Genomic DNA, 24718 nt, shown 5'->3' with positions numbered 1-24718 from the left:
AGTAGAGTCTTTTCGATCGGATGAATTGGCCAACAGAATTGGCCGGGATCGGCCGACTATATCTTATTACTGCCATATTGATAGCAACTGATTGATCGCAAATGGTACAACTTTGGTGTTTTTAGAGTTATAGAAAATAGTTCTATATAGTTATAGTTATAGTTATAGTTTTAGTTATAGTTATAGTTATAGTTATAGTTATAGTTATAGTTATAGTTATAGTTATAGTTATAGTTATAGTTATAGTTATAGTTATAGTTATAGTTATAGTTATAGTTATAGTTATAGTTATAGTTATAGTTATAGTTATAGTTATAGTTATAGTTATAGTTATAGTTATAGTTATAGTTATAGTTATAGTTATAGTTATAGTTATAGTTATAGTTATAGTTATAGTTATAGTTATAGTTATAGTTATAGTTATAGTTATAGTTATAGTTATAGTTATAGTTATAGTTATAGTTATAGTTATAGTTATAGAAAATACATACATACGTTCGACATACATATAAAATATAGAATTTTAAATTTCCCTACTAACTCCTCTTAGCTTAATAAATTACAAATAGCTTAAAATAAACTAATACATCGTTTCTCGAGCGCCCCTCGGTCGTCTGGGCCTTTAAATTTATTGATGGAATACATGAATACAGGAATGCTAGCTGATGCTCTAATTAATGCACAAGCCATTCGCCAAAAAAAAAATATATACTGCTTGCAGAAGAAATAAAATTGTTTGCATATTTTGACTCATATACTGCTTGCCAAAGAAATAATAATGTTTGCAGTGTTTGTAAAAGCTTTCGTAAAGCTTCCCAACCTAACGAAGGAATTATATGATTTTCTACCTACTTTGGTCCGTTCACGCGGGTGTTGGGTAAATGAAAGAAATATTGACTTGAAACCGTTTCTGACTATCTATAAAAAGTGTGTCACTAACGAAGCGTAACATTGGTTTTCCGAATTAGGTTGCCAATAGGGACGGGCTTTATGAGAGGGGCAATGTGAAGTTGGTTTCTCGTTGGGAACTCATCATCGATTTTTTGTTTTTAACTATTGTATGGGTTTATGTTGGGAATAAGCTTTTCTGGTCTATAATCTATTGATTCTATATCTTTTCGCGACTACAGACTCGCATATTACATAACCGGGTCAAATTATAGATGCAACCATAAATAACGCAGCGCACTGTAATTTTCGAGCAATAAGTGATATTTATACCCATTAAAATGGTGTTCAGCGATTGATTTTATACATAATGAATTAAATTGGAAACTTATGTCTTTTTATCGTTCTTGCCCTCTACAAGCTACGTATGTTCTCTATGGGATTGCCTTAGAGAAATTAACTCAGGTTAATGATCTTGGTTTCCTATTAGAATACAAATTCAAATTTTCCGACCATATTTCCACAATGGTTAATAAGGCTTAAAGTGTCCTCGGTTGTTTAAAAGGTTGTTAAAAGAATATAAAGTCTTCTAAAAATTTATTTATTTCTTTGGGCCGACCGATACTGGAGTACGGTTCATGTGTCTGGAGTCCCCAATATGCAGTACATCAAGACCCTATAGAATCCGTACAAAAGAATTTCTCAGCTTTGCACTTAGAGGTCTTAGCTGGGATGCAAATCTTCATCTTCCCTCTTATAGTAGCAGACTCTTACTAATAAACTTATCAACCTTAACAAATCGTAGGACGTTCCTGCTGGTTGTAGTTTTTCTACATCACTTCATCAATACTGATGTAGATAGCCAGTATTAACACGCTTAAAGTATGCTAAAGTATGCTGCAATGTCATGGAAGTCAAAGATTTGCATCCCAGTGAAGCAAATATGTTTACATATTCTCTGCGTTCCTCGTTAATCTAAGCGTTACTTTTCGTTGTAGTTGTTTTTGTTTTTTTTTTTTTACGTTTATCTCGTGTCCCTTGTGACTATATTAACATAAATCACAATGCTCATTTGTGCATACTTTTTTATCGATTTGTTCTACTGATCTTCGTACTCTTCTATCTTGCGTGGCTGTAGAAGTGTCCGTTCGATGACTAATATGGCTGACGATCAGTTGTCGCCAGGGCCCTATTCCAAGTTCTAAAGCTGTCAACAATTCGATTTTAAAGACTTTTTAATCTATCTTTATGAAGAATCGAAAAAATCGATAAAACTAAGATCTAGATTTAGGTCTAATCTAGAGTCACGAAGATAAAATGAAGTCCCTAAAAAAGTATTATTTAAAATATTTGTACCACAAAAAACATATGGACATGATGCCGCTTGCGACTATCGTATACCCCAGAGATTCAAAGTCAGTGAAAGTACGATCAATCGAAAACGTTGCCAGTGCCATACGAGAAGTGGACAAATTCTTCAAGAACTCATTTCCAAAACGTGTGACTGTATTAGCAAAGATACTTGGTGAAAAATTTGTCCAGTTGTGTGAAACAAGATGGGTAGAAAGACACGATGCTGTCCTTCAATTTGTTGCGAAGTTACCGTTGATAATCGAAGCTCTGTCAAAAATCAGTGAGTGGAAGAACAGAGAAACAGTAGGCAAAGCAACAATTCTCCTATCGGCTTTGTGCAAGTTTGAATTCATCGTCGGGCTCTTCTGTCTCAGCGACATTCTATCGCTCACCCATCCGCTTAGCGTAGTTCTTCAGAAGGAAGCAATTGATTTGGCGAAGGCTTCAAAAATATTTGGGACGTTGCTTGCCATGTTGAAAAATAAGAGGGAAAAAGTTGATGATATATTCCGACTGATTTATTCAGATTCCAAGAAAATGGCGGAAAAACTCGATATTGATGAAGCAAACCCGAGGACATGTGGTCGACAAACGAAACGCGAAAATTACGACGTGAAAACTTGCGAAGATTACTACAGGGTCTCTGTCTACATACCTCTGCTGGATACCATCAAACAAGATTTTGATGGTTACCAATTGAGTGTGTTGCTCCCAGAAAAAGTGAGTCTTTTAAAAGAAAACGAAATGGATGATCTAATCGGATGCTTGATAGAAAGCTTCGGAAATCTTCTGGATGATGACAAGAGCGTACAAAAATTGAAATTCAAAGGTGAATTGAGTTACTGGCAATGTCACTGGCAGCAGATACAAAAAACTGAAGGCAATGAAATTCCAGCTTCTGCACTGGAAACACTAAGAAAATGTGATGTCGACATATTCCCAACAATCCACACCTATCTCCGAGTATTCTGTTCACTTCCCATAACAAATGCGAGCTCTGAACGTTCTTTCTCTTGTCTTCGCCGCATCAAAACATGGCTTAGGACGACCATGCTTCAAGAAAGACTAGTTGGATTAGCGTTGCTTCATACGCATCATGACATCGAAATCACCGCCGAAGAAGTCATCGAAAGATTCGCAAAACTTGACAGCCATCGTTTCGCATTATGAAACACGCTATGTAAAAGCATTTTTCTGTTTGAATTTCGAATAAAATTAGCCACTCTGTAATACATGCATGACTTTTCAAATATAACCACTTTGTTTACCTAAAAATTGCGATGGATAATTTTTGTTTTATAATTTGTACTGTATTTCTCTCGCAATAAAAAGTTTGAACCCCAAATCGAAGAATAAGTTCAATTTCCCCCCCCCAAGAATCGTCTCTGGATCCGCCACTGGTAGAGTTCAAGGGTATATTGAAGTCGTGTTAATGTATGTAACATAGAAAACGAATGATTTCCGACCTCATAAAGTACCTCGGAAAATAAGTACCTCCGACCTCAAAAAGACCTCGGAAACTAAGTACTTCCACTAAATGTGAACTGTATACCCACTATACCGATTGTGGTACGATTATATCGCGTGTTATTATATCGAGTTGAAATTTTTTGGTTATATCGGGAAGGTATTTAGCTTTCATGATCTGAAAGCATTTTTTAAATTATTAAACTTCTTAGGATAAAAAAAAGAAGTTAAATAATTTTTTTTTTTAAATATGTCGAAAATGACTGAGAATGTCCATATTGGTCTCATATTAGGGTCATATTGGCCTCAATCGAAAATCATAAGCTTCCGAGGAATACGCCGAGGTCATATTGGCCTCACAATCCAGCTCTAACGCTGGATTTATTAAGTCTTCTTTTGAGGATTTCCTACAACATTTTGAGAAAACCAGAACTCTAAAGTATTTGCCAGGATCAGGAAAGAAAAATAAGACCAAATACCACGAGTATCGAATCCTTTCACAATTAAGTATGACTGATCGTTTCAAATCAGCAAAAAATTTAAGAAGTAAGTTTTAACAGTTGAAAGGAGTCAAAACATGCACTCGAACCGTTCGAAGAAACATTGAGGAGGCAGGACTTCATGGCCGCCGAACAGCGAAAAACCCAGTCTTGACCGCAAAAATGCTCCAGAAAAGGCTACAGTGGGTCAAAATGCACGAATCTTGGACTGTACATGATTGGCGAAACGTCATTTTTTCTAACGACACCAAAAGAATCCATTTGGTTTACAATAGTATGAGTTACGTGCGCCTCAAATGCGTCAAACGCTTTAAAAATAATTGCTTACGGCAATGGTCAGGCAAGGAGCATGCCGAATGGTCCGGGGATGCTTTTCTTACTATGTATGGCGTTGGTGATCTGGCATTAATTGATGGACTGTGAATGCTGAAAAGTTCCAAGGTGTTCATAATCGTCACCTTCTACCCTCAATTAAGGGCATCTTTCTCATACCCCAAACATAATCTTTCCGGACGACTCAGGTCCTTGCTATCGTGAAAAAAAGGATATATTTTTTTTAATTTCTTAAGAATTTGTTTAAACGATAATTAAAGTTCTAAATTTCTAGTATTTTATTTTAAACATAGGTTATAGATTATTTGCAGAAATACGAATACCAACATTAGACTGGCCAGGCAGTAGTCCTGATTTCTATCTGTTGTATTTTTAGGTTGATTAATAGTTTTATTTAAGGATGTTTAATAGGAATCAGATTTTACACGTTGTTGGCGATAGAGGTGACAGAACAGAAGAGAGGCTTAGAGGAGATACTTATAGAATAACAATGCTCGCGATATATATATGGTTGTGCTGCCAATTGTATTTCGAATACTATCCGATTCAATATCGTTGTCCTATTTTAAAAGTTAAAAAACATTAAAAAACCAAAAAAAATAAGAGAATTTATCTGAACATGGGAAAGTGTCTGTTATAAAGACATAATTAAGAAAATTAACGAAAACTTGGTAGATTTATGCTATCAAGAATAAAGGCCGTATTAAAAACTCGAAGAAGACCAACTAAATACTAAAGAACCAAAACAAAATTATTTTTGAATACGTTACACACTAAGCCAATAAGAAATAATTTTGAAAAATTTTAGATCGATTTTTTAAAAAATTTTTGTTTTTAATTTTTCTGATCGTTTCAAATAAGTAAAATATGTAAGAAGTAAGTTTTCCAGTCGAAAGGAGTCGAAATAAGCACTCGAACCTTTCGAAGGAACATTGAGAAGGCAGGACTTCATGGGCGGCGAACAGCGAAAAACCCAGTCTTGACTTAAAAATGCATGAATCTTGGACTGTACATGATTGGCGAAACGTAATTTTTTCTAAGGACACCAAAATAATCCATTTGGGTTACAATAGTATGAGCTACGTGCACCCCAAATGCGACAAACGCTTCAAAAATAATTGCTTGTGGCGAACGGTCAGGCAAGGAGCATGCCGAATGGTCCGGGGATACTTTTCTTACTATAGCGTTGGTGATCTGGCATTAATTGATGGAACTGTAAATGCCGAATTCCAAGGTGTTCTGAATCGTCACTTGCTACCCTCAATGGAGGAGCATCTTTCTAGCGCCCTAAACATAATCTTTCAGGACGACTCAGGTCCAAGGATCGGCCAACTATATCATATAGCTGCCATGTAACTGAACGATCGGAAATGGTTTTTGGTTTTTGGATCGGAAAGGGTTTTTTTGAAGATAGAAGTTTGGGATTTTTTTTACAATTTGTATTATAATAAATTTGGTTATATTACCATAATCTCATAAGGATCATCCAACTATATCCGATGTTTGCGATATATATCCGGTTTTAACTGCAAGGGTATATCAACTTCGGCTCCGCCCGAAGTTAGCTTTCCTTTCTTGTATTTTTTTTTAAATTTAGGTAATAAATTATTTCCAGAAAAATCGAATGTCAACATAAGACTGGCCAGGCAGTAGTCCTGACTTTTATCCGATTAAAAATCGTTGGCCTATTTAAAAATACATAAAAACAAACCCAAAAAAATAAGAGAATTTAATTTAACAGTGGAAAGTGTCTGTTATAAAGACATAATTAAGAAAACTAACGAACACTTGGTAGATTTTATGCCATTAAGAATAAAGGCCGTATTAAAAACTCAAGAAAGACCAACTAAATACTAAAGAACCAAAACAAAATTATTTTTAAATACGTTAAAAACTAAGCTATTAAGAAATAATTTTAAAAAATTTTTGTTACCTTGGAATAGTTGAAAAAAAAAATTTTGTTTGTTTGCCTACATTTTTGGTAATTGCATCGAATATTGAAGTATACGTTTTATTTCCAAATAAAACATAATAAAATTTAAAAGAACACGTTTTGAATTCACATTTATATTAATTTCATCGATTTAATTTACAAATTTACTCCATAAAGTAAACGCTGGCTGAAAAGAAACTCAAAAAGTAGTATTTTCTGCCTGTCCGGATTTCATTGTCCGCTACTGTATATTCATGATCAGCATCAACAACAGAGTCGATATAGCCATGTCCGTATGTTCGTCCGTCCGTCCGTCTGTCCGTATGAACGCGTGGATCTAAGAGACTATAAAAATAGAGCTGTAGTATTTGTCATGTAGACTCCTATAATGCCCACGCATTTAAGTTATTTTAAAATTTTTGCCACGACTCCTTCAGCTTCCATAAATTGCAAACTTTCTGTAGCGCGAGTATAGGAAGGTTTTTCGAAAAAACTATTCTATATGCCATACTATTTCTATAGTTTATTTATATCTTGTTATATTTATTTTTTGAAAACTTTTTGATGCCAAACTATTCCAATGGGCATACGAAATTTTTCTGCCACACACACACAGTATAAATGTGTGAAACGTCATGTAAACGACTAATACTAATGCATTAAAATCATATCAATAAATTGATTGCCGACCTCTGTTTTAAAACGAATCCTATTGCTGAATTTTTTTGCTGAATCCTAAAGTATATCCCCTAGAGAATATTTTCCCAAAGTTTCATGGAGATCCGAATAATAGTTCGATAGGAAAACAGCGTTTTTAGGCGCGGTTCGTCACGGCTGCGGACAGCGTCAAGCAACTTTTAATGCGATTATCTCAAAGTCGTGTTTTTCCAAAAGTGCCTTCGCTGTGACCACGATTACACAAGAACTATTTGATCGATCTTCTTCAATTTTTTTTTAAATTATTCGTAATGATTGTGCCGAGTTCGTGAACGATTCAGTTTTTTTGCGTCTATTTTAATTTCGCAGATAAAAATTTTTTAATAAAATTTTTAGAACTGAAAACATCAATTTTTTGGAAAAATGTTTATTGTATGCAGAAAAAACCAAATATTCTTGAAAATAATCGTTCACGAACTGGATATAATATTATACTAATAAAAATTTTTTGGTTTTTTGATTTTGGTTGACCTGCTGGACTTCTATCGTGGTCACCGCAAGCCGCTATAAAAAAAAAGGGTTCCGAGAGAATTGCCATAACTTTGTAAATTGTTTATATATTTTCAAGAACAAACGCTTATTGTTTCGATAAAAACATGTACTATCAATAAAAAATAACTTCAGTGTCATAAAATAATTGCTACACACCTGAAATAAAAATCCAAAGTTCCCTCAATTTTTTCGCTCAAAAAGGTATATAACCCCCTAAAGGTATCGACCAAACTTTGCACTTACCTTTTTTTTGAGCACGCGTATATAAATCGGAAAGGCTGGGATCTGCCGCGTATATTCTGAAGATTTTATATAACAGAAAGATTTAAAATAAGACAACTTTGGTGTTTTTAAAAATAAACTATTTAGACTTTTTCATATGCGACTTGTTTTAAATTTCAGAAAGTTAAATTAATTTTATCTTAAAATTCTTGTAACGATCGGTTAATATCATCGGGTATCTGCGATATTTATGTATAAGGTTGTCAAATATCTCCCTTCCGCCTTTTTGTCTTTTGAATTTCGCGGCTATGTACAAAGCGCTACAGAGCTCGTATCTGGCAACACTATACATAATTTAAAAGGTCTTGACATAACCTACAAAACGACGCTATGCATGATTAGTTTGGATATTGCGTTCACCAGTTATAGACGTGTAAACATGGAGTTCACTAACGCCGAAATTCGCGCTATTTTAAAGTTTTCCTTCGTTAAAGGCAAATCCGCTAGAGAAACGTTCCGTGAGATTAATGGGGTTTTGGGGGATGGTACTCTATCACTTCGAACCGCGGAGGAATGGTTTCGACGATTCAGAGCCGGTGAAAACGACACCATGGATAAGCCAGCCGGCGGAAGACCTGTGACGACAAATACCGATCAAATCATGGAATACATCGAGTTAGACCGGCATGTGGCTTCTCGTGACATCGCCCAGGAGATGGGAGTTAGTCACCAAACCATTTTAAACCATCTGCAGAAGGCTGGATACAAAAAAAAGCTTGATGTTTGGGTGCCGCATGATTTGACGCAAAAAAACCTTGTGGACCGAATCAACGCCTGCGATATGCTGCGGAAACGGAACGAACTCGACCCATTCTTGAAGCGGATGGTGACTGGCGACGAAAAATGGATCACATACGACAATATCAAACGAAAACGGTCGTGGTCGAAGGCCGGTGAATCGTCCCAAACAGTGGCCAAGCCGGGATTGACGGCCAGGAAGGTTTTGCTGTGTGTTTGGTGGGATTGGAAGGGAATCATCCACTATGAGCTGCTCCCATATGGCCAGACGCTTAATTCTACCATCTACTGCGAACAATTGGACCGCTTGAAGCAGGCGATCGACCAGAAGCGTCCAGAATTGGCCAACAGGAAGGGTGTAGTGTTCCACCAGGACAACGCCAGACCACACACTTCGTTGATGACTCGTCAGAAGCTACGGGAGCTCGGATGGGAGGTTTTATCGCATCCACCATATAGCCCGGACATAGCGCCAAGTGATTACCACCTGTTCCTGTCCATGACGAACGCCCTTGGTGGTGTAAAGTTGAACTCAAAAGAGGCTTGTGAAAAGTGGCTGTCCGAGTTCTTCGCAAATAAGGAGGGGGGCTTCTACGAGGGAGGTATTATGAAGTTGCCGTCTAGATGGAAACGGATTATCGAACAAAACGGCGCATATTTCAACTAAATCGGATCACTGTAACACTTTTTATAAAGCATTGAATAAAGAGCAAAAAAGCGGAAGGGAGATATTTGACAACCTTATATATCCGATCTAAACGGCAAGCGTAATTGACAAAGGTATCTTTCCTTGTTATTTCAATTTTTTTTTAGCTGTAATCTCGGAAAATTATAACAAAATCTGGGAGTTTGTTATATGTTTTTTTCCAGAATTGTTGAACGAATTCTTTAAATTTGTATTCTTTTCTTTCTATGTATATAACAGACAATAGTGAAATTAGGCTATTTTTTGCCAATGTAACCTAAAATGCAAGAGTATAATATATATGTTTTCGCTTAAAAGGAAGTTGTTAGTTTTCCTTACTTGGTTACTGATAAATTATGCGATCGAAAGTTCCTTCCCTATTCTGATGTATCAATATATTGATAATACTAACATATATTTTTCTTAAAGGTGAATATTTGGATACATCTGATTCTGGATCCTGTGAAGAAATAGAAACGGAAGATTCTAAAAAATGTGAAAATTCTTCACTTCATGTCATGGACATTGAAAACAATATTGAAATTTTTAATGCTTTGGAGGCAAGAAAAGAATACCTAGTAAGCCAAATTAAACCGTTTTCACTATCCGGTGAACAACACATGACATCACATCCTCATTTGAAGACATACATCGATTATAACAATGCACAATTAATAGCGCAATATTTAGCGACGAAGCGACCGTTTAGTCAATCTTTTGATGGATGTTTAAAAAAAATTATTTTGGTCGTGAAGTGAGTACCCCTTTAGCTCCCTTTTGTAATACATTTTAACCCAACTTGAAATTTTGTGTTGGCCTGTCACAGCGAACCGTCCATAGCAGTACGAACTCGAGCAATGAAATGCTTGGCCAACATTGTTGAAGTTGATCCATTGGTACTTAAACGAAAAGACATGCAAATGGGTGTTAACCAAAAATTTTTAGACACAGCTATTTCTGTACGTGAAGCTGCTGTGGATCTTGTGGGAAAATTTGTACTTAGTAATGAAGAACTAATTGACCAGTATTACGAAATGCTGTCGACTCGAATATTGGTAAGATGAACATACTCATTCTTTACATTTGTATTGAAAATTGATCACGCTTGTATTGAAATTAACATTTTTTAAATTAACATTGTAATTTTAGTCAAAAATTTAAAAAGCAGAAAAGGCGACATTTTTGGGAACGTGGGAATGGGAACGTAGTGAGTCTTTCGGTTTCCACAATTCCTAAAAACATTGGAGGATAGTAGAGATGAGTACAGGGTATAATATAGTCGGAAAATTCGACTCTAGCAGCAAATAGAGTTATAGACTTTTTAGTCTTCTTCCCTACTGAATCGGTAGTATGGCCATAGATTTGCTGTTGTTTTCCCAATCGCAAAAGTATGGAACAAAAATTTGATCTTGGCAAAAGATTTTGGCAAAACCTTATTTTCCATAGCACGCGAGCATAGGACCGCAAATTTGCAGACACAGGTAGGTCCGCGCCGGAGTCCCCTAAGGCAGCGTGCTGGGCCCTTTATTATACAATGTCTACCTGGCCGATCTGCCTGGCTTGCGGAGCCCTAACAAAATGGCAGCCACCTATGCGGACGATACCGCCTTCCTGACCGCTGCTGACAACGCTACAGAGGCAGCTGCTGTCATGCAGGAGCAACTAGATCTTTTCGACAGTTGGCAGAGAAGGTGAAATGTTCAAGTGAATAACGATAAATCCACCGCCACCACATTTTCTCTCCGTCCAGGAAATGGCCCACCGGTCCACCTCAACAGCTCCCCCATCACGCAGGTAGAAAACCCAAGATACCTGGGCTTCACGCTAGACAGGAGGCTTACTTGGAAGCCTCACCTAGTCAAAAAGCGAAAGCAAAAAGCGAAACCAGTGTGAAATATGATTAATGGCGTACTATTGGCTGATGGGTAGGAGGTCGAAGCTGAGGACCTCTTCGAAAATCCTAATCTACAAGGCGATTATTCGGCCAATTTGGACATACGGGATCCAACTTTGGGGCACGGCCAGCAAGACTAATATTCGGACTATCCAGACATTTGAAAATAGAGCCCTCCGTATCGCCACTGGGGCCCGTGTCTACCACGACAACCAGACAATCCAGAAATCCAGCAGCAAGTACATCCAGAGACTACACAACCACCCCAACGAGTTGGCGACTACTCTTCTCGACAACAGCGAACAGATGCGGCGGATGCGCAGAACTCACCCGCTGGACCTCAACCGGAATAAGTCTTAGTCATTCTTATTCTTATTCCTATTATTCCACCTCTAACTTTTAGCAAAAATTATAAAGTACATAGAAGGGACATCAGGGCCCAAAACGGTCAACTTTTTTCGTCGAGCTTGTTGGTGAGGGGGGAACGCACATGCATACGATTCTATTTTTAGAACTCTTTACATGTATCCGTCAACAAAAATGTGAACCTATGTATGTATGTATGTGTGACTGCTCGCACGACGGAGTAAAAATGTTTTGGCTTCCAAATTTCAATTTCTCGTTTCTGTTTTCGATGCGCCGATGTGGTAGTTGGTAGAACGAATGGTATTTTTAATCGCCGCAGATCGAGACAGGATGGTAGCGTAATGCATAGAGTAGTTACTCTATGTGTAATTTTTCTGTGTTTAAATCCTCGTAAGGACTGAACTTTTTCTTTCTTTTATAATTATTTTTATTTTTCTTTAATTGGAATATTTTTCTTTAATTTTACAAATGTAAAATTGTTTTATTCTTCATTATGTCCCGCTAAGAAAATGCTAATAAAATTTCAAGGGAGTCCCTCCGGCATTTTGTCATCCAACACGTCCGTCACTTATTTTTACAACAATTGTAATAGAATGCAATTAAAAATAATAATAATAACGTAAAAATTAGAAGTAAAAAAAAAAAAATAATAAAAAAATAAAAGTAAATATAAAAAGAATCATAAAACTAAAACTTTATCAAAATTGAAACAACCGCCCGCTAATGAAATCAAACCCAGGACCCCATGAATAAGGACCGCGCACTAGGCTACCCTCGAAGTCGATTTTATGATACTTAAAATTGGTGTTAAAGGAGGCGCTAGAATCCATACCAAAAACAGAGCTGACGAGTAAGGATAGTAAAAGATATTTCTGATCTCTTTACTCTCACATTGGTTCGATTACAACGTTTAAAACTTGCATCGTTCCAAAAATGTTACGATCTAAAAATAGAATTCTCTCTCTCCCTCTCTCATCTGCCAGCCGTTTGTCGTGGAACCCGCTCTCAAATGTTTTCATTATTACAGCGGGTTCCACGACGGAAATAATGAAAACATTTGAGAGCGGATTCCACGACGCGGCCTGCCAAAACGCCGTAGAACCCGCACTTATAGACATTTTTACAGCGGGTTCCACTACTAATTTTTTTTATTGGATTATAAATTTGGGGAAACACATTAAAAGAATAAAAATATAATATAAATAGATTAAAATTTAAAAAAATGGATGTGCCGGGCCTGGTTTGAACTCGTTTTACTAGGCACACCAGCCAAGCACTCTACCACTCGGCTATTCCTCATTTGTTGTCGCGCGAAAAATTTCTCAAACTTAACTTGTAGCGCAATGAAACCCGCTCGTTCCAGCTGGAACCCACCATAGAAAATTGTTCTTTGTATGAGATGTCCCATCTATGTTCTTTATAATCTTTGCTTTAAGGGGACCCCATTCTCGGTTTTAAAAAATCGATTTTTTTTTTTAATTTAATTCGAACTTGTAACTATTCAAGAATGTTCCCTGAAAATTTTAAGTAAAAATTTCAAAAACTCTTGAAGATATAGCCTCAGGCGACGGCGAGAGCCGTCTCAAAACTTTAAACGCGTTTTTCTCGAAACAGTGTTTTTACGACTGGCGCATGAGGTTACTCAAGAACTATTAAACCAATCGGTTCCAAATTTTAACACGTTATTCTATACATATATAGCTCTCGTATGAACTAGGATAAATCAAATCGGTGAAGATCTTCTTTACTTTTCAACTCGATTTGTGGCTGAAAAAAATGGAAATTTTCAAAAAAAAATGTTTTAGATGTTCCAGTGAGCGGAAATCACATGCGCCGCCGAAAAGAAGGGCTTTTCTTGGATCACAAAAAACAACAACAAAAACAAAACAAAAAAAATTTTGTGAAATGATTTTCTTCCTTTTTGTGTCTTAATATATGTAAGCACAGTTACAACGCTAAAAAATAATTTATGTTCATTTGCCAACCCATTGAAAATCGTCAAAATTTAAAATCAAGAATGGGGGGGGTCCCTTAAGTTACACACAACCCAAGTTTTCTGTCACAATATTTAATGGCTGTCCCTGTTGGACAGTTTTAAATAAATTCGAACGTGCCATATTAAAAAAGAAAATGAAGTCAAAATGAGAGCAAATGAGTGAGCTTCTAAGTGCTTACACTGTCAGTGTGCCGGCAGCGCTGCAGTAGAATTTCCTACCCTCTGCACGCGTGCTATAGAAAAGACACAAAGCTAAGTAAATTTTTTTTAATTTTAACGATAATAGTGGGATCATTTCCCCTATTACAAAAAAAATTGGATAGACCTAAGTATAAAGTTAAAAAGAGACTCACCTCGCATCTTATTAAGAGGGTAATGAGCTACCCGGATTGGGGTCAGCTGAAGCTCCACGGAAGATGCCGCGTTTTCTGTGCCATTGTAATTATGAAGCAAAAATATGATCACTTAAAATGCAGGCTTTAATTATACCTTCTAAGTTAGCTGCTAGCATCTTGTGGGACTTGACCGCTTGTCCAAAAACCCTTCCTCCTATTCCTGGACTAGGACGTATCGGCTCTATCCTCAGCCAGATGAAGCAAGAGAGCAGCCGAGTCTGCTTTACAGTGATGGAGGTTTATTTGCAGGATCCACAAACATCTATGATATCTCACTCCGCCATTGTGACTTCCTCATCTTCATCGTTGGGGATGCCTCTTCATGCAGTGCATCAAAGAGGCATCCGATGTATAGGCATAGCGTCTGACGCTTCGATCTTGGGGCCAGTTTTTTCGGGATCTCTGTTGAGTTTGCGTCGCCATCGCAGTAAGAGCTGTTCACCTTTACGGGGCAGAGCTTAAACCGAAGTTTTGCTCGGCCCCAATGGGAGTTAGAGACTCTTTGTAGATAATCAGGTGCTTGATTTTTGACCGCTTGATTTTTTGGTCCATTTGGTAAACTTTCGCCACAGGCCAATCCGTTGGGGAAGGTGTGGGTTGCAATTCTGGAGCATAGAATACATATCATAGATGTTAACTCGTAGATGTCTTGTGTTGTGTTTTTATTAGGGTTGTTGGTTTTTGAAAATATATCGTATTGATGATATTTGCTGTGAAAAAAATATCAATCGATAATATTCAGAAACATCACCAAAAAAAATCGATATATCGAGTATTTTCGATATTTTTAATAGTCAGCTAAAACTGAAAAAAGGTTATTTTTAAATTAAAAAAAAAGGTTTTAATATGTGTTGTCATCCGCCATGAACTGCAAACAAGACATATTTTTTATTTAAAAAGTGAATTGAAAAAAAAAACAAATATTTATACCCACTCTCAAGCAACTTTTATTTAAGTTCTTTGAAATAAAAAATAACAAAATTATTAAGGACATTGTATTCAAATTTATTTATAAAAAAACTTAATACAAAAAAAAAAGTTTCATGGAATTCATGGAATATGTACTTAATAATGCTAATTACTTAATTCTCTTATTTAATGCTCTTAATTACAAAATAAATCTTTCTTCAATGATTTAAAAAAAACTCTTTCGGTTATATGCTGGTATGTCATTCGACTACGGGAGTCACAGACACCGTTCAGATGGAACCGAACTTCCAGGCGTGATAAGAAAACTTAAAGCAACCTTCGCTAGCATCGTCATCGTTGAAATTTGTGAATTCCAGAATTCCAACGGATTTGTCTCCCAAATACAAAATGGCATACTCAAGTAAACCTGCATTTCCTTTCTTTCGCAACTAATATCGGAGAACACCAACTCAAAAATATTATTATCGACTATTTTTGCCCAAAAAATATCATAAAAAAATATATCGATATATCGATATTTTGATATATTTCCGACATCCCTAGTTTTTATACCCTTGCAGAGGGTATTATAATTTTGTCCAAAAGTGTGCAACGCAGTGAAGGAGGCATCTCCGACCCTATAAAGTATATATATTCTTGATCAGGATCACCCCCTGAGTTGATATCCTGTCCGTCTGTCCATCTGTCTGTCTGTTTCTACGCGAACTAGTCTCTCAGTTTTCAAGCTATCGTCTTAAAACTTTGCACACACCCTTCTTTTCTTTGCACACAGTATATAAAACGGAACGGCCGGGATCGGCCGGCTATATCCTATAGCTGGTATATAACAGATTGATCGGAAATGGTATAACTTTGGTGTTTTTAAATTTAGAGAGTTAAAATTTTATTTTGGTTTCTTATTTTGTTTAATTTTGGCGAGTTTCCGCAGCACTCGATCCCCGGTCTATTAAAAACTGGGATGAATTTCTATCCCGGTCTCTGTCGACAGAGTTCGAACAAATCAACGGCGGGAATACCCACTACCTGTCCGTATCTGTTTATTTACGAGAAAGGTCCCGAAAATATTTGCTTATTCACAGAGCATTTCACTTGGGGAGAGGTCGTTCGCTTTCTGCAACCTTTGATTCGTTCGGTATCCCTAAGTTAGACATCCTAGACTTCATGCTACAAACTCTTCGGTCCGAATCCGATTGAATTTAACAATATGCTTTATAAAAAGGCTGACAATATTTTTGATAAGCTTTCATTTCTTAATTTTAATTATCTTAACTGCCAAAAAAAGTTTTTAAAATACATAATTATAAATGTAAAACATATTCAATAATTTTAATTTTTTAGGACACTGGTGTCTCCGTACGAAAAAGAGTGATAAAAATTTTGCGTGATATTTGTATTGAATATCCAGACTTTTCGAAAATACCTGAAATTTGCGTTAAAATGATACGTCGCGTTAACGACGAAGAAGGCATTCAAAAGCTTGTTACTGAAGTTTTTATGAAAATGTGGTTTTCACCGTGTGTAAAAAATGATAAGGTTAGTTCTGTTCATTGCTAAGATATATTTTTAAAATACATTTTTTGCATTTAATTTTAGCATGGAATCCAAAGGAAGATAAATCAAATCATTGATGTAGTAAACACATCTCACGATGCAGGATCAACTTGGTTAGAAGGACTTCTTTTGAGTGTGAGTTTATGTAACAGTAAAGTTTAACATTAATATTAATATATTTATTAAATATTTAAACTTTTGCTGGGTGTAATTAACTTTGTTTAGTTGTTTATACCGTCGTGAGGGAATAGTTCTGACTTAAACAATATTTTAACTTTAATCAGGAAATTAATTAATATACCTAACTTAATAATAAGTAAAATACAATAAATTCGGCTTCACTATTTGTTTTTTGACTGGCTCTTATGTTTGTTTTGTAGAAGATTGGTAGACTACAATTTTTTTAAATTGTTTTTTAATTTTTTTTTTTAATTTAAAAATTGGAAATGATATTGAAAAACAAGAAATAAAAGCTAACTTCGGGCAGAGCCGAAGATAATACACTCCTGCAGTTAAAACCGGATATTTATCGCAAAAATCGAATATAGTTGGCCGATCACTATGAGAATATCATAATATAATCAATTTATTACAATACAAAATCTTAAAAAAAGACCCAAGCTTCTATCTTCAAAACTACAATAGTTGGTATTTTTACTAAACACCAAATACCATTTCCGATCGTTCACTTATATGGGATCTATAAGATATAATCGGATCAACTGACCAAAAATTAAGGTCTGTACTTTCTATTCTCAAAAACACGAAAGTTGCGTCATTTACGATTCTTCAGTTATATGGCAGCTATAGGATATAGTCTGCCGATCCTTATTAAATATTACACAGTGCGACAAAAAAAGAAAAGTTGGAGGAACTTTTGAAGAGACCTAGTAGGAATTGTTCATTAGGTCGAGTATAGTATAAAACCATGTTTGAAATTTTTCATACACCCTCAAATCTTGATTTATTTCGAAAAAACGGTTTTCGAAAGTGTTTTGCTCTTAAAAATTCCTGAATGCGTAATTTTAGGGCGATTTTCCATTTTTTTTACGTTTTTCGATAGTTAAATGTTGTAGCTTTTGAAAAAAGAAATACATCTTTAATTTATTTAAGGGGGTCATCTGAGTAGAATTTTGAAAAAATACAAATTTTTTTTTTTCGCCTAAAAAATTCTTTAGGGTCTTAAAAATGACATATCAAAAGATAGAGTCCGGCAAAAGTGTCTAAGTGTCGAAATTTTTCATTCTGCGGCGATGCCTCACAGGTATATCCCACAGTACTTAAAACTTTAAACGCGTTTTTCTCGAAACCGCTTTTTTTGCTATGAACGCTATGAAGATTGGACTGACTTGTTTTGGGAAAAGCTTTATAACTTCAACAATTTTCATAATATCGTAATAAAATTTCATAAATTTCGATAAAAATTTCAAACATGGTTTTATACTATACTCGACCTAATGAAAAATTCCTACTAGGTCTTTTCAAAAGTTCAAAATCACTGTCGCACTGTGTTATCTACCATATTTTGACAAAAATAGCACTCATGCAAAATTCGAACTCTCTAACTCTAAAAACATCAAAGTTGTACCATTTCCGATCAATCAGTTATATGACAGCTATATGATATAGTCGGCCGATTTCGACCGTTCCGACTTATATACTACGTGCAAAGGAAAGAAGGGTGTGTGCAAAGTTTCAAGTCAATAGCTTTAAAACTGAGAGACTAGTTTGCGTCGAAACAGACAGACGGACAGACAGATAGCAATACGGACAGACGGCCATCCTCATATCAACTCAGTAGGTGATCCTGATCAAGAATATATATACTTTATAGGGTCGGGGAAGTCTCCTTCACTCCGTTGCACACTTTTGACCAAAAGTATAATACCCTCTGCAACGGTATAAAAAGGATAGAATTTTATTCGAAATCATCGGTATCAGAGAGAGGCATATACAGATGCTTTATTAGAAGCAAACTCTTAGCATCATCGTCCATAATAATTGTTTTTGTAGAAGAAACTGAAGACCCATTTGACAATGAAGTTATCGAAGAGTCTGAAGAAAATACTAAGGCATTTAACACATCTTTAATGGTATTTTTCCTGAAATTTTTTCTGTTATTGCTTTCGCGAAATTGGTGATCAATTCTAAAGCTACTCACTTGTGTTGTTAAAATATTTGATATTTGGCATTTGATATTTTCATTTTCTCTGCGAATTAAGTCTGCCGATTCTTTCACAGAAAGTAGCCTAATGGGTCTACAGTATCGAGTAGAAGAAAGTCTATTGTTTTTTCATAAAACTATCGGTCCGTTCTACACTGTTAATGGAATATACAAATTGAAAATAAATATTGATCTATCATTTTTCCATCAAGTCATCCCATTTTGGCGGTATACGCTATGGGGTAGACATAGTTTTCATTATATTAACGCTCAACTCTACGTCGGCGTTAGCCATTAAAACCTACTGTGGAGCACAGTTAGTTAGGTATAACAATTTTTTGACTTGCGTTTTTTTTTTGCAACAATCCCCAAAATCTTTTTGGGGACGTCCAATATTTTTTAAAGATTAGATTAACATTAATGCCAGCAGCGTATCTAGCCATTCCTAGTTTTTGGTTTCGAAAAAATGCTTATTTTTTCCACAGTCTTTACCCTTTACTATAAGCGTACTAATAAAATTTCGCAACTTTTGGCCAATGCTCGCACTGATATTCCAGAGTATATTTAAGGTTTTTTTTTGGTACATCAGTACCAAATACAAAGTTTTCTATGGCAAAAAACTTCTTGGTTGGGATGACTTTTGAGTGTCATACTAAAAAAAGACACTTTCGGCTAATAAAGGAGTTAGACTGAATCCACTTGAATCCGGTAAGCTCGACTCTGCAAAAGACAGGTTTACGCTAATCCGGGCTCGATGTTAATACACTGAATTACCACTACGTTTTATGAGTTACACATTTATAGACCGGTTACAAACATTGATTCTTTCATTGATTTTTATAAAAATACCTCAAGACTTTTTCGACAATTAATACATTATACATCTTATTCAACCTTATATATCTCCCACTGAAGAGAACTAGCGCATTTGTGGCGTGTTGATGGCCAGGGCAGTACTATGGTAGTTATAGTTGCCATTTGCCTAAGGTTATAGTTTTGCGCTCATGATGTCAGTTAGTAACTGAGGGTATTTTTCTGTTTTAAAATTAAAATTTAAATTTAAATTGATAGCTATGTCGCAAAAATAAAATCATTTTTACGGCTTGAACCTGTATATGGCGCAGTAAAGGGTTTTCTGAAATCTAGCTTAATATTTATGAGAAGGACGCTTGAGACAAACGGAGCGTGTGTTTCTGGAAAGCATCCAAGGAAGTGAGTATCCAGCATCATAGTTAGAGCTTCTTCAGTTGTTCTAGCCCAAGCTAGCTCTGTCTACCTCCATGGAGGTTTATTTCTTTTTATACCCTTGCAGAGGGTATAATAATTTTGGTCAAAAGTGTGCAACGCAGTGAAGGAGACATCTCCGACCCTATAAAGTATATATATTCTTGATCAGGATCACCTCCTGAGTTGATATGAGCATGTCCGTCTGTCTGTCTGTTTCTACGCGAACTAGTCTCTCAGTTTTAAAGCTATCGACTTGAAACTTTGCACACACCCTTCTTTCCTTTGCACGCAGTATATAAGTCGGAACGGATCGGCCGACTATATCCTATAGCTGCCATATAACTGATTGATCGGAAATGGTATAACTTCGGTGTTTTTAGAGTTAGAGAGTTCAAATTTTACATGAGCGCTATTTTTGGCAAAATAATACGACATGCCAAATTTCGTAAGGATCGGCCGACTATATCCTATAGCTGTCATATAACTGAACGGTCGGAAATGACCCAACTTTCGTGTTTTTGAAGATAGAAAGCTGGAACTTGGTACAGATTATATTCTTCGTCAGTTAATCCGACCTACCAAATTTCATAACGATTGGCTAACTATATCTTATAGCTGCCATATAACTGAACGATCGGAAACGGTTTTTGGTAGAAATACCAACTTTGGTATTTTTAAAGATAGAAGCTTGAGACTTTTTTTAGATTTTGTATTGTAATAAATTGGATTATATATTCATATTCCCGTAAGGATCGGCCAACTATATCCGATGTTTGCGATATATATCCGGTTTAAACTGCAAGGGTATATAAACTTCGGCTCCGCCCGAAGTTAGCTTTCCTTTCTTGTTTTTATTTTGTTTTTGGGAATTTTTTTTAAGGGCATTATTGCAGACTAGAGTACATTTTTGCACCGTGAGTCAGAGTGCTCTAAGGCTTAGATCTAAGGCTTAGATCTTGAAGGCCAGTTCCTCCGGGATCTCTGCTAAGGTTGTGTCGCCACCGTCACCACAGTAAGATTTATTCACCTTTATACCTACATATATACCTATTCGATTTGAAACTTGGCCATGGTCTCCACGCACATCAAGTTTGTGTCAAAATTTTTTCACGCCCACCCTGCCGCGAAAGTGGAATCTTGTTGTAGCGTCAATTCATGAATGTTTTTTTTTTAGAAATGTTTTGATCAGGGATGGTAAATAATGATTTTTTTAAGGGGAGGTTCTTTTGGATTTTTCCGAAAATTAAGCAAACTTTGAGAATGGATTGCGGGAAAATGAAAAAACATACGAACTTATGCTTTTGAACTTTTGATTCGTTGTTTATTAACGATTAAAAAAAATATTCAATATTCAGGAAATTCAAAATGGCGGCTTCAAAATGGCGGATCTCGTAGACCACTATTTTTCTGCTTTGTCGAGTGTAGGGCCGCTGCTAGTGAACTTAAATTAGAAATTTATAAAATTTATTAAAATTGATGGAATTTCTTATGCCTTATACCTAACGACAATTAATTTTGGTAAAAATAAACCAATTTCATTGACGTTTAAAAAAGAAATTGACATTTTTTCTCTTTTTATTTACTTTGATCTCGTTTAAAAATTATAAATAAATAATTTTTTATTCCAACTTTAGGTATAAGGCATACAAAAAAGTATGTACTTTTAAACATTTTTTGAATGAAGGAAATCGGATCAATAGAACGAGCCCTGTGTGCGGCAAGAGGTTTAAAAACGCGAGAAAAACGCGTTTAAAGTTGTTAGAAACTTTGCCTTTAGATAGCTTTCTTGTTATCATGGGTATGTTTGAAACGTTCTAGCTCAAGAAATACGCGTCGCATCGAAATATCCTTTGGCACGTATATTCTTTAAATATTTAACTTTCATTTTATAAAAAAAAAAAAAAAATCGTTTTTTTCAAAAAAATCCAAAAGAACCTCCCCTTAAGAATCAGAATATCAGAATATTTATTATTTTTATTTCTATTAGAGAAGAAATACAAATCAAAAATATTCATTATTCTCAGAGCAAAACAAATGTCACGATGAAAATGTTTTTTTTTTATTTGTTGTAAAGGGACAATTTTTATAATATTAGGAGAAAGATCTAAGAAGGAGATTAAATCGTACAAAAGAAACTGAAAAGGTATGATAGAGTAGAGTAGGGTCTTCGTACATAAGACCCTGTACATATGTCGAACTACAGTGGCTAAGGAATAGAGGTCTTAGGTTTCTAGTCCTTTTATTCTATTTCAATTTAAATATTGAAATTTAAGTGTATTAGTAAATACTGGATATCTACTTCACCATTGATGAGGTTATATAGTAAATCTACACCCAGCATTGTCCTGCGATTTGTTAAGGTTGGTAAGTTTATTAGTAGGAGTCTGTCACTCTATGATGGAATATGAATATTTGCATCCCAGTTAAGACCATCTAAGTGAAAATGTAACGGAATTCTTTTGTACGGATTCTATGCGGTCCTGATGTACTCCATCCCGCTCGGACGGACCAAAAAAATGAATAAACTTTTAGACATGTAGGGGTCGTTAAATTCTTTTGACCACCTTTTTAAAAAACCAAGAACATCTTTGGAAATGTAATCGGCAAATTTGAGTAATGAGTCTAATAGGACACCGCGATCATCATCCTGAGTAGTTTTTCCAAGGAAATCCCATAGAGAAATTACGTAGCCTTGAGAGGGCAAGAACGATAAAAAGACATAAGTTTGCAATTTGATCCATTACTTATTAAATCAATCGCTTTACACCATTTTACTGGGTATAAAAATCACTTATTCCTGTAAAATTACAGCGCGCTGCGTTATTTATGGTTGCATCTATTATTTGACCCGTTTATTAAATCATGTAATACGCGGGTCTGTAGTCGCGGAAAGATATAGAATCAAGAGATTATAGATTATCTCACCAAATACAAAGCAGAATCTTAACGCTTCGTTAGTGACACACTTTTCATCGATCGTCATAAACCGTTCCTACAGAAACCGTTTCTTCAGAAATATTTGGTGAGATTTTGGTGAGACCACTATGCCTGTCTTCAAACCAATTCATAGATTTTGTAGAAATTTTCGATGACACGGCGGCTTTTCGAGCGTGGGGCATCTTTGACCAATTTAATGCCAAATCATTAAAACCGTTGAAATCGTATCCTTATGAATTTTGTATACCCTTGCAGAGGGTATTATAATTTTGGTCAAAAGTGTATATTCTGGATCAGGATCACCTCCTAAGTTGATATAAGCATGTCTGTCTGTACGTCTCTCTGTCTGTCTGTTTCTACGCAAGCTAGTCTCTTAGTTGTAAAGCTATCGACTTGAAAATTTGCACACAGCCTTCGTTCCTTTGCACGCAGTATATAAATCGGAACGGCCGGGATCGGCCGACTATATCCTATATAACTGATTGATCGGAAATGTTATAACTTTGGTGTTTTTAGAGTTAACCTAACTTTCGTGTTTTTGAAGATAGAAAGCTGGAGCTTAGTACAGATTCTATTTTTGGTCAGATAATCCGACTTACCAAATTTCATAACGATCGGCCGACTATATATTATCGGAAGTGGTATTTTGTAAAAATACCAACTCATGTATTTTTGAAGATAGAAGCTTGGTACTTTGCTTTAGCTTTATTTTTTATAAATTGGTTATATTATGATATTCTCATGCGGATCGGACAACTATATCCGATGTTTGCGATATATATCCGGTTTTAACTGCAAGGCTATATCAACTTCGGCTCCGCCCGAAGTTAGATTTTCTTTCTTGTTTTTATACCCTTGCAGAAGGTATTATAATTTTGTCCAAAAGTGTGCAACGCAGTGAAGGAGACATCTCCGACCCTATAAAGTATATATATTCTTGATCAGGATCACCTCCTGAGTTGATATGAGCATGTCCGTCTGTCTGTCTGTTTCTACGCGAACTAGTCTCTCAGTTTTAAAGCTATCGACTTGAAACTTTGCACACACCCTTGTTTCCTTTGCACGCAGTATATAAGTCGGAACGGCCCGGATCGGCCGACTATATCCTATAGCTGCCATATAACTGAATGATCGGAAATGGTATAACTTTGGTGTTTTTAAAGTTAGAGAGTTCAAATTTGACATGAGAGTTACTTTTGGCAAAATATTACGACATGCCAAATTTCATAAGGATCGGCCGACTATATCTTATAGCTGCCATATAACTGAAAGATCGGAATTGACCCAACTTTTGTGTTTTTGAAGATAGAAAGCTGGAACTTGGTACAGATTCTATTTTTGGTCAGTTCATCCCACCTAACAAATTTCATAAGGATCGGCCAACTATATACGATGTTTGCGATATATATCCGGTTTTATCTGCAAGGGTATATCAACTTCGGCTCCGCCCGAAGTTAGCTTTCCTTTCGTGTTTATACTTTAGATTACTTTAAGCCCTATAATAAGACAAGTAGGCGTGACACATTATCAATACAGGCAGTCTCCGCTTTTCCCGTTTTCGACCTATATTTTGATAAATTCACCGGGAATGAAACCGAGTTACAAACTTGTTTAGATTTTGGAAAAATGTCTCCTAATATTAGGAATTATTTTGTACGGATTCTATGCGGTTGTGATGTACTCCATATTGGAAACTCCACGCACATGAACCTCTGGAGTTTTAAAGTCATATTTTAAGGGCAATCCCAAAAAAAGGAAATTCACATAAAATACGTAGCCTGGAGAGGGCAAGAAGGATAAAAGGACATAAGTTTGAATTTTGATCCATTAAGTATTAAATCATTCGCTAAACACCATTTTTGAACATTTT

The 24718-nt window shown here is 35.8% G+C and overlaps 1 protein-coding gene across 8 annotated transcripts in view; it reads left to right on the top strand.

The window, feature by feature from the left end:
• The window catches only part of Nipped-B (Nipped-B cohesin loading factor), an 83354-nt gene that overhangs the window by 36414 nt on the left and 22222 nt on the right, over window positions 1-24718 (top strand). For 7 of the 8 annotated variants that reach the window (XM_043210479.2, XM_043210482.2, XM_043210481.2 and 4 more), the window contains 4 exons: window positions 9818-10142; window positions 10215-10443; window positions 16308-16502; window positions 16563-16655. In XM_043210479.2, the coding sequence (XP_043066414.1) occupies window positions 9818-10142; window positions 10215-10443; window positions 16308-16502; window positions 16563-16655 (842 nt within the window). The remainder of the gene's footprint in view (window positions 1-9817; window positions 10143-10214; window positions 10444-16307; window positions 16503-16562; window positions 16656-24718) is intronic. The other variant, XM_070278697.1, reaches the window with a different exon arrangement.

This window comes from Drosophila bipectinata, chromosome 2R (genome assembly GCF_030179905.1).
Source record: "Drosophila bipectinata strain 14024-0381.07 chromosome 2R, DbipHiC1v2, whole genome shotgun sequence".
Lineage (NCBI taxonomy): Eukaryota > Metazoa > Arthropoda > Insecta > Diptera > Drosophilidae > Drosophila > Drosophila bipectinata.
The sequence above is the reverse complement of the archived record's forward strand: the minus strand, read 5'-3'. Positions and strand labels throughout refer to the sequence as shown.